At 40.6% G+C, this 10,963-nt stretch overlaps 1 protein-coding gene across 1 annotated transcript; it reads right to left on the bottom strand.

Annotated features, from left to right (window-relative positions):
• Nucleotides 1-238: 238 nt before the first annotated feature.
• Nucleotides 239-8,605, bottom strand: LOC132025988 (apolipoprotein R-like). Its single transcript, XM_059413945.1, has 4 exons — nucleotides 8,521-8,605; nucleotides 4,432-4,602; nucleotides 1,198-1,373; nucleotides 239-427 (listed from the first exon to the last, which is right to left on the bottom strand). Exons 1-4 carry the CDS (start codon nucleotides 8,603-8,605, stop codon nucleotides 239-241), a joined length of 621 nt encoding a protein of 206 aa, XP_059269928.1.
• Nucleotides 8,606-10,963: the final 2,358 nt, after the last annotated feature.

Here is a 10,963-nt window from a genome sequence, read left to right on the forward strand (position 1 = left end):
GGAAGGGAAGCAGGCTTCCTAAGACACTGGATTTTTGTCATTGTTTATTTCTGTCATCGCACCAAGGCCAGGGCAGCAGAAGCACAGGCAGAGCAAAGGTACAAATCAACAGCTCCACAGTATCGGTGGCACTAAGGGTATCAACAGATTCTCCTAACACGGGTATTTTTTTTTTCCAATAAACAGTACTCAAGAAAGGATTAGTAGAGTTGTTAATGAGAGAAATGTACCGAATTCTCTATTTTTGCAGAGGTGGGGAGGGTAGATGTGCTGGTTTCGAAATGGTGTTCTCTTCACTCTTGCTCAGTTGTCCAATCTCCAGAGACAACTTATAGATCTCCAGGGCCTTTTTCACATCGTCTGGGTAAGGGAGACACTGGAAGAATTTACTGCCAGCTAACACTTGCTCACAGCCCATCTGGAATTCCTACAAGACATAAAAGGATAGAGGTAGAGACCTCTCCAGCTGTGAAAGTATAGGGTGTCTTCAGGATGCCTCAGCTATGACAGGAAAATTAGAGGATCCTGCCCATCCTCAGGACTGGTGGAGGAAACCCAAAGATACTCTGTGTCAGCAGCGTGCCCAGTGCAACACCAGCACTCCTCACCTGCAGCGGATCACATGGAAACAGGGAAGGAGGAAGGCTGCAGAAGACACCCAGGGGGTTCTTATGCGAAGGAACAGTTCTGACGGCTGTGCAAAAGCATAGTGCATATGGTAGAAAACACAGGGCCAGGGGCCAGGTCACCTAGATCTAGGGAGCCCTCCTCTCTAGAGGCTTGGTTCATCTTAGTATAAAATGAGTGAATTAGAACTCGCTTTAAAGAGCTCACTAAGTGTGGGGAGCTTGGGTGGCTCAGTGGGTTAAAGCCTCTGCCTTCAGCTCAGGTCATGATCTCGGGGTCCTGGGATCGAGCTCCGTATCGGGCCCTCTGTTCAACAGGGAGCCTGCTTCCTCCTCTCTCTGCCTGCCTCTCTGCCTGTTTGTGATCTCTCTGTCAAATAAATAAATAAAATCTTAACAAAATAATAAAAGAGCTCACCAAGTGCTTTGAGGCCAATTTCCAACGTGATTTAAACAACTCGTGCATGGGTCCTGATACAAGTCTGATTTCATCAATGTTCATTGACAGGGCTCTGATACCAGCTACAATTTTTAGAACATGACGGGACATCATGAAATGTGTGGCACTTACCCACTTACACTTGGGCACCACTGGGAACCAGATGCCGTTCTCTGAGCAGGTGATTTTTTGAGAGCCAATCACACCATAACCATCATCACATTGGACAGTAACACTCTCAGGCTCAACATACTGGTCCTTATCCACAGACAGATCTCCATTTTTGATCTCTGGTTTCTGACACAGAGCTGTAATGGAAACGCAGTTTTGATCATGCTGTGATTCTCAGAATAAAATCTTACAAAAGTGAAGAATCCTGAGGGGATGAGAAACACTGATAATAGATTATATCTGCATGCTGAGAGCTGTTCTCTACCTCCATTGATTGTATGATCATAACGATAACATTAATAACAGTAATGTTATTTTTCATACTATTCTCAAGAGAAAACACTATTATTTTTCCAGAGATTTTATTTATTTATTTATCTATCTATTTATTTATTTTAGAGAAAGAGCACAAGCAGGGGAAAGGTCAGGGGGGAGGGAGAGAGAATTTCAAGCAGACTCTGCACTGATCATGGACCCTGAGACAAGGCTTGATATCATGACCCTGAGATCATGACCTACTGAAACTAAGAGTTGAATGCTTAAGCAACTGAGCCACCCCAGCACTCCATAAAACGCTATAATTATCTCCATTTGGCTAGAGAGAAATATGAGGTACAGATGGTTTATGTGACTTGTCTTAGGATGCATAACTTTTAGGTGACATGATTATAATATTAACCTAAGGATTGTAGTCCTAGAATCCAAGTTTTTAAAACTGCTATATTTCAAAACCTCACTCTTTCTATGATCCTAAGTATATAATTTTTATTCACATACCCTTAACATCTTCCTGTGTTAAGTGGAGTTAATGATGGGAAATTAACCTCTTGAGTTGATAGCAACTATGATTATAAAAAGGCACACCTAATCTTGGTGGTCAACCAGAAATCTTTTATTAGGGCTACTTCATCATGAGAAGATGAATGGTATGCATGTGGCTCTAATGGAGATGTCAGATACCTCAAGGAGATTTGGAATTTATCCATAACTGCAGTCATTTAAAATGAAGCAGGTGCTTACTAAAATGTTGCTAAACCCTCGCTGACAGTCTCAAAGATTGCTATCTTTGTGTAGAAACAGAACCATACATACATGGGCACTCCAATTGTGCCAAAGGAAGCAGTGGGAACTACAGCCCATTTAGTAAGTGGTACACAATTAGTTGATTGTCCACTGGGGAAAACCAAACATTGACCCCTACTTTCTACCATACATACAAAGGAATTTCAAGTGGGTTGGCAATATCATTGTAAAAGGTAAAACAATAAAGCTCTATAAGAAACATAGGAGAACATGTTTGTTGTTGCATAGAATACTGCCTTGCAGTAGGCAAATATTTCTGAAACAAGACAAAACAGTTTCCAACATCAAGGACAATATTAGTAATTTGAAATAAATTGGAATTTAGAACTTATGTTTGTCAAAACTAGAACACTTGGGTTGCCTGGATGGTTCAGTGGATTAAAGCCTCTGCCTTCAGCTCAGGTCATGATCTCAGGGTCCTGGAACTGAGCCCCACATTGGGCTCTCAGCTCAGTGGGGATCCTGCTTCCCCCTCTCTCTCTGCCTGACTTGTGATCTCTCTCTGTGAAATAAATAAGTAAAATCTTAAAAAATAAATAAAACTAGAACACTCATATTCTACTTGTAAAAACAGAATTCGTTGTTATGACCACTTTTTTTTTTAAGATTTTATTTATTTATTTACACTCAGAGATCACAAGTAGGCAGAGAGGCAGGCAGAGAGAGAGGAGGAAGCAGGCTCCCTGCTGAGCAGAGAGCACGATGCGGGGTTCGATCCCAGGACTCTAGGATCATGACATGAGCCAAAGGCAGAGGCTTTAACCCACTGAGCCACTCAGGCGCCCCTGTTATGACCACTTTTGAACAAAATTTGGCATCATCTACGAAAGATGACAATGTGTACAGTCTGCAGTACAGTTCTACTCCTGAGCTTATTCCTAACACAAATGCTCGCACATGATTAGCAAGAGACCTACACACAAGTGTTCATAAAAGCATTATTCATAATAGCCTGAAACACGAAAAACGTGAACTCTTATGAAATACATAAAATGTGGTCTATTTATCCAGAAGAATATTATAAAACCATGAAAATGAAGGAACTATCAAAATGTGCAAGGACATAGAAGAAGAAAGAAGCCAGGCACAGAGAGCAAGCATGACTTCCTTGATACAAAGTTAAAAAGTGGGCAAAACTTATCCATGGTATTGGAAGGTAGAAGAGGGACAATAAGGTACCCCCCCCCCCAAAACTGAAAAGGCATTTTGAGACCAAAAAACAAAAGCAGGGCCACACCATGCAGTTTACAGAGTTTTCTTCAGAGTAACTTACTGATGGGGGGAAGGGGGAGAGTCAGGCCGACAAGGACCCAGGCCCTGTACAGCTCTTCTCCAAAAAGTCTGGATTTCAGTCCACAGATTTTTTAGAGCGAGGGGACACTGTATTTCAGGACACTGCAGGGATATCTAGGGGCTCACGTGCACCTAATTGACAGCTGACCTTTATTTAGATCTTGTGGTGCCATCTCTACCTCAGAAAGAGGGAGGACTATTTTATCTCAGATTCATGCGAGGCCAAAGCGAACCTTCCCCTACACCGACCTGCCTTGGTGGGCGTTTCTGAGGTACGTATGTTACTCTCCTGTGGGTCTGGAGCACATAACCACAAAAGAGGTCATCAAGCATACATGAACAAGATGGAGGGCCAAAGATGGAGCCAGTATTTTCAGCGCTCCTACACATGGTGTTGGTAGAATGACCTTCTTTGGGGAGGAGAGTCGGGAGTAACTGTGGGAAGACATGAGATGCTTCAAGGGGAGGTTCACATTGTGATAATTGTTGACCTTCACCCTTAAGATTTGTACACTGTTTTGCAGTATGTTACATTTGAATTAAAACTTTTATTAAAAAAAAAAAAGCAAAAAGTGGTCCTCTAGATTACCTCTGAAAACATACACGCTGGTAACAACGGTTACTTTCAAGACTGAGAAGCTAGGTAATGGTTCAAACTTTGAAAATAGTATACCATATGCATGCGTTAACTACACGAAATGAATAAATAGTACAACAAAATTTTTTTAAGTGTTTCTCCTGGCTGGAAAGAGACTAGAGTCAGAACCATCACAGAGGCTCTACATTTCCAATCAAGGTCATCAGTGAGGTTGAAATTACCTTTACATTGAGGGGCTGGAAGCGACCAGTGGGAGTTCCTGCAGGTGATTTTAGACTCTCCAACCAGAACATATCCTTCATCACATTCATATTTCACGACAGTAGTATAGGAGAAAAATGAACTCACGTCTTTATGGGATCCATGGGCAATGCTCGGAAATATTCTGCAATCTTGAATGGTAAAAGAGAAGGGTGGGGACAATGAGCTAGGGTCTAATTTAATTAACAATTCAGAGTGAGGGACTCTTCTTATTTTGTTGAATGAAGTAATTAAATTACACTGCAGAGGTATATTTCAATTCCTTAACAAAATCAATAGGAATGGTTTACTAAGAACTTAGCTACTTGCTAGGCACTGTGTTTGTTAATCGTTTTAGATATGTTAAATCAATTAATCCTCACAATAACTCTTCGAGGCAGTACGATTATCACTCCCATGCTAAAGAAAAGGAAACAACCTTAGAGGGGTCAGATGTTGCACATAAGGTCACAGCTAGGAGGTGTCAGTAACATGAATCAACCTCAGGGATTAAGCTCACGTGTGTATCAAAATCAACTGGTACTTTCTGGAATCCTGCTATTTTCTGCAGTCTGTAGTGATCATTGGATGCTTACTTTATAGAGGCATCAATAGATATCTGAAGGCCATACAATGGAAGTTTTGGTTGAAGAACAGTATTCTTGCACAGTCAAGTAACATCCCAGAATTGATGAAGTAGGCAGCTCAGAATCCCTTAGAAAACTCCTATCTCTTTCGCCCAAATCAAAGGCACTAAAAGGTTAGGAATCTAACTTTTAAATTCAAATTAGTCCCAGGTGAGGCAAATATGTGGATGCATTTCTCCTTCAGACTGACAGAGGGGCTCTAAGGAGCTCACTGAGAAAGGCCAATATATCCCTTTTCACTTTGCAGGGATATTAGACACAGTGGCCTAATATCGAGCTCCTGCCTGGGAAATCCAAAATGCAAACAGGGGCTGTCTAGTGGCTCTGTTGCTGAGGGTGAAGGACATAGGTCTGCTGCTTTGAGATTGGCCCGTACTCCTGACATTATCTGGAACAAAGGATGAGTGAGTACTTCCAGTGAGTTGGAAACGGGATGCATGAAAAAGACAGGCCTGGTGGTTTCTCTTCAGACCTGTGCAAAAGGACCTCCTGAGGCTGGAAGAAAGCTTCAGTGAAAATAAATCCCTAGGAGTCCCTAGGTCTTTAGGAGATAGGAAAGAGAAAGAGATCATCCAGAATCAGAGATGGATCCTAGGATCTAGCAGACCAGGGAATTGCAATTAGTTTCTCAGTGATGAGGAAGGACCCATCAAAAAACAGCAACAACCAACAACAACAAAACACAAGAGAGAAAGCAAGCTTGAAACACTCTTGATGCAAAGAATCAGCTCAGGTCAAGCACTATTTCCCTTATCTCTGCTTCTCCCAAAGCTTTAACTCTGAAGGATCCAGAAGGCATAAGAACAATAATCCCAAAATAAGTTCTGCTTTAGTATCAAGGAAAAGGAATTCACCTGTGCATGAGTCAACAGCTTCCATATAGCATTTCTTAAACTGCAGATTAGGCCCCTCCACAGAAATACAAAAAAAAAAAAAAAAAGCTCTTAATTTTTATGACCAAACACACAGCAGAGTTCTATACTATGCTTCTCAGGCAATATCAAGGAGGCATAATTGCAAGGTACTTAAAAAGATAAGATGTAGCCCTAGTGTAGGAGAGACGTTAGGGTTTAAAGTCAATGGCCAAGGAAGAGTTTTTGTGGTGTATTTGGTGCAAAAAAGTGGTTTTATGCAAGCATGGGGACAGAACCAATGGGCAGAAAGAGCTGCATTGGGGTCATGAGGAGTGACTAATTTTATACTTCCAAGTTGGAAGGGGTTAGGAATAATATAAGACTCTAAGGAATATGGAAGCAGGGTTCCCAGGACCTTGAGGGGGGTGGCTATTGTTGGGAAATGTCATTTATTACTGTCTAATAAAACCTTAGTTATGAGACTCTTCATATGTATATCGGTGGCCCATATGCTTAGGGGATGAGTGCCAACATGTATCTTGGGAGGTTTGGAGATTAAGGAAGTGTCCAAAAGAATTTTTATATGTTAAAGTAGGCTTACAGGATCAGGGCGTGGGGGGGTGTCAGTCTAGGATTACCTTTTCCCCATGGCAAAGTGTCAACATCAAGGCAGCTGAGTCCCTAGAGAAGTCTCACTCTGCCTATCTTAAGGACTTGTCAGTGGTCTGTAGATAGTAAGGAAACTTAATGATTTTTCTTCTGCCTTGGTTTCCCACATCAGCCACATACATAGTTGTACTACAACTCTGTATCAGTCCACTCTAGTGCCAGATTAAGTCAGGAAATTAGTTCTATAGGAGAAGGTGTTGGAAGGATGGAGGGAAGGTCTCCAGGAGTAAGATGAAAACAGATCTCAAAGGATGGGTGGAAGTTGAGTGGTTGGTAAGATAGGTGAGGCCGAGCAATACTGGGGCCATGAGAAAAGTCTGGCATCAGAAGCCCTTATGGTGAGGGAAAGGACCTTCAGATCAGAGCACACAGACATTAAGTATCATTTCAGAGGGTTGGGGCCATGGACAATGGGAAGAGATGAAGGAAGAGAAGGAAAAAGGAGAAGGGAAATAGGATCATAAAGAAATAATTGAAAGACATGACAAATTTGATTAGGTCTTCCTCTATCACCCCAGATTGTGTGAGAGGGGAACTCAGAGATGAAGTTGAGAAAAGTCTCCTGAGCATGAAGTCCTTTATCCTGCCACTCAATAATAAATTAACATTCATGCATCTGATGAGAAAAATCTTTTTCTAAACATTGCTTCCTTAATTAACCCATGCTTTCCCCTGACCACTCTCAGTGTTGAAGAAAGCATGGCTTCCACGTTTTTAAATCAACAGGCCAGCTCACCTAGGAGCAGTCAGTTATTATTTTAGGGTTGGGGTTTTCCCCTCTAAACTATCTCAAATCCTCAACTTTTATGCCATGATAGCTGTTTCAGAGAATATGTTAATAAATATTTTTAGGTATGAAAATTAATTCTCTCAGATAAAAAATAATGTCAGCTAAGAAAAGAACACAATATAACTTTGGTCAAAGGACATTTCCATTTAAATAACAGAACAACAAATAAATTTCCACAGCGGCAGGCCTTCAGGTGGTTCTGGTAACTTTTCTCAGATACTTTTGTTTCTCATTCTGACAAAAATTTCCCTCTGTTTCAATAACAATGTCTTACATTTATATAATGGTTTACAATTCATAAAGTACTCTATAATTTTACCTCAGAGAATTTACTCAGTATTTGATAACAGAAAATGTATTTTAGAATTTTTATTTCTCATTAGTTTTTAATCCCAGTATAGTTAACATACATTGCAATAGTAGTTTCAATATGTCCATACAAAACCTGGTCTCATCACCAGAAGGCCACTCCTTAATCCCCATCACCTACTTCACCCGTCTCGCTGCCCACCTACCCTCCTGTAACCATCAGTTTGTTCTCTATAGTGAAGAATCTCTTTCTTGGTTTGTCTCTTTTTTCTTTCTTTCATTGTTTTGCTTCTTAAATTCCACATATGAGTGAAATCATATGACACTTGTCTCTCTCTGACTGACTTACTTGACTTAGTATTATCCTCTCTAGCTCCATCTGACAACAGAAAATAGTTTTGCTTTTCAGATGGAAATTATTCCTAATCAATAAATAACTAAGGTTATGGATGGTATAATTAACCTATTTGGAAAGTAAATTTGTTCTATGCATCTTGGAGCATTGAAATATAAGAAACTAATTTGAAAATTCATGATTATTTTTTGCTAAAGCCGCCTCATGAGGAATTTTGCATATCAACACATTTTTATTCTATATATAATAATAGCTTCTACCTGAATTAAAACTATTTCCTTTTTATTCTAAAATTCTTCATTTTTATTAATACATAGTTCACTATACTCTCTCAAAAAGATTATGAATTACCACTATTTGATTATATTCAGTTAATTCTTAATTGGGTATTTGTCCTGCATATCTTAGAGAAACTACCCTCCTTTCCCTATAACTACTGTACTCACCACACAAGCCAGAAGGGCACAGCAGTAGGGTCAAGACTCCAAAGACGTACAGTGCTGGGAAACTGCTCTGCAACTTGGAGGCCATGGGTCTCAGAGGTGCCATACTGGGGCTCAGTGTTCTCAGACCCTTGAATTAATCTGAAGAAAAGAATTCTCAGTAACAATTGAAATGGTGCCTGAGCCAGGGTAACCAGCCTTGGCAAAGTCTCAGTTGTGTGTCACTAAAGGGGAGGGACAGGGGGAGTGACAAGAAGACCAGGTGCTGAGCACAGCTCTAACAAGGGTCAGCTGCTAAGGCCCCATTCTTGGAGAGAAGAGTCTGGAGGTTGTTAGGAGAGCCCTCTGGGATTCTGTGTGTAGTTATTGTTGTTATCCTAAAACTCCCTTGCTGTTCAGATGGGACACGTGGTGAGTTCCTTTCTGGATACATCCATGATTCCTCTGAGTAAACAAGAGCAAAAAAGCACAGGGGAGTGCAGCCCATGACGCTCAGTGTGTGTGGTGGGTTCTGCAGGAATTTGAACCCATAGCATGAGAGAAAATAGAATGTCTGCCAAAGGGTGCCTGTTTGAGAAGTGGTTTCTGTGATGAGAAGTAGGTGTAACTTGCCCATAGAAGAATGGATTTTTTTTTAAGCTTGAAAATTAAATTTCTTTCTAGATAGCACATAGGCTAGGCAGAACAGAGCAGTATGAGTCTCTAGGTGTGGAAAATCTCAAGAATGCAGTCCACACAATTACAATTATAATTACAATTACAATTATTATACTACTTCAAGGGAAACGTCTTTTCCCTAATTCCTGGGGTTTTTAATGTACATAAAACATCAAATGATTCACTCCGTAAAACTGACTGTTTTAGTGTAGAAGCTATTCTAGCCTGAGTTTGCAATACAGAAAAGGACACATTGAAAGTTAAGTGGTTGAAGATGATTAATTAAGGAGAAAGGAAGATTTATTATGACTCTCAGAATAGCTGAATGATTCTGGACCCTGGAGAACCTAGCATTTTGCTTCTAAGCAGTAAACACAGCTGGATGGAAGGCACATTTGTTATTCTTCTTAGACTGGTAACCTCTAGACTAAGTGTCCCATAACCATCTGGGATTGCCTGGTTATTCATCCAGATTACTTCCTAAATTTAGGAACTTAAACGTTGGGAACTTCAACTTAAAGAGTTAAGTGGGATGGATGAAACTATCAACCTGAATTCTATATCTTGCCCACCAACTGGGAATATCTATTCCTTGAAGAGACAAAGATGGTTGTCTAAGCAAAGGAGCAAATTCTGAAAATTGTCCTCAAGTGATCTTCACTACTCAGCTGAACTGGAATGATTGCTACATACCAATAATAGCCAAAATGCTTCTCTCTCAGAAATAAGAGTTACCAAATATAGCTGAACAAAATTCTTTGGAATATTAAGGTAAGCACAATTAAAATTCAACAAAAGAAAGCAAGTAAATTCACTGAATAGTTGCTTCCTTTACAAAGAGGAACCACAGGGACACCTGGATGGCTCAGTGGGTTAAGCCTCCGCCTTCAGCTCGGGTCATGATCTCAGGGTCCTGGGATCGAGCCCTGCATCTGGCTCTCTGCTCAGCAGGGAGCCTGCTTCCCCCCACCCCGTCCTGCCTGCCTCTCTGTCTACTTGTGATCTCTGTCAAATAAATAAAATCTTTGAAAAAAATAAATAAAAAATAAAAATAAAAAGAGGAACTACAATAAAGAGATTTGTGTAATTTAAATGATTAATCATATGTTTTGTTAACTTGCCTTTAATCTATAAGGTCTGTAACAGAACTTTACAAAAATTATTATAATGAGTTCTGAAAAACTCCTGTGACATGGCTCTTGCCTACCTTGTTGCATAGATGAGGAAACAGGTTCAGATAAATTAAGCAAATTGTCCCCCAAACTCTGCAGATAATTAGTGGCTAAGCCAAATGTTGACCCAAGACTGATAATTAAAATCCAAGCTTTTTCTTTAAACCAAAATAATTTGTATTTTGGGGGGCCAGTAATGATTTCCTGTCAGGACACTGATTCAGCCATATGGGAGTATATCAACATTCTTGGCTTTTACCCAATGGTACACCCACCCTCCAGATGCTGATGGAGCTGCAACTAATGGCTTAGACCCATGACCTCCAAAGCATGTACTGTGATGATAGGAGCCGCCTGACTCCTGATATAGAAAGTTATACCCTGCTCCCTCAGGAGCAACCAATGCCTGGCTGAGCTTGGGATACCAAAGCCCTGATTCCTTGATTCAAATCTGGACAACTCTGTGATACAGTTGATGCCCTAGAGCCCACTGTGGATCCGATGAAGGTTACACTTAACCTGACAGTCAGTTTTTGCTCAGTTCTTTTCCGTCTTGTTGTTTCATTCCCTTATAGTTCCTTCCCCGCCCCACCCCCAAAATCACACTATCAAAAGTT

Source organism: Mustela nigripes, chromosome 10 (assembly GCF_022355385.1).
Source record: "Mustela nigripes isolate SB6536 chromosome 10, MUSNIG.SB6536, whole genome shotgun sequence".
In the NCBI taxonomy this organism is placed as follows: domain Eukaryota; kingdom Metazoa; phylum Chordata; class Mammalia; order Carnivora; family Mustelidae; genus Mustela; species Mustela nigripes.

What these genes read in the sequence shown, in the direction of transcription:
- LOC132025988 (XM_059413945.1), bottom strand. Translation starts at nt 8,605, where the DNA reads ATGGCCTCCAAGTTGCAGAGCAGTTTCCCAGCACTGTACGTCTTTGGA. An exon ending in TCCAGCCCCTCAATGTAAAG is followed by an intron (nt 1,374 to 4,431) that starts GTAATTTCAACC and finishes TTTCCATTACAG; the next exon opens with CTCTGTGTCAGAAACCAGAG. An exon ending in TGGTGCCCAAGTGTAAGTGG is followed by an intron (nt 428 to 1,197) that starts GTAAGTGCCACA and finishes TATGTCTTGTAG; the next exon opens with GAATTCCAGATGGGCTGTGA.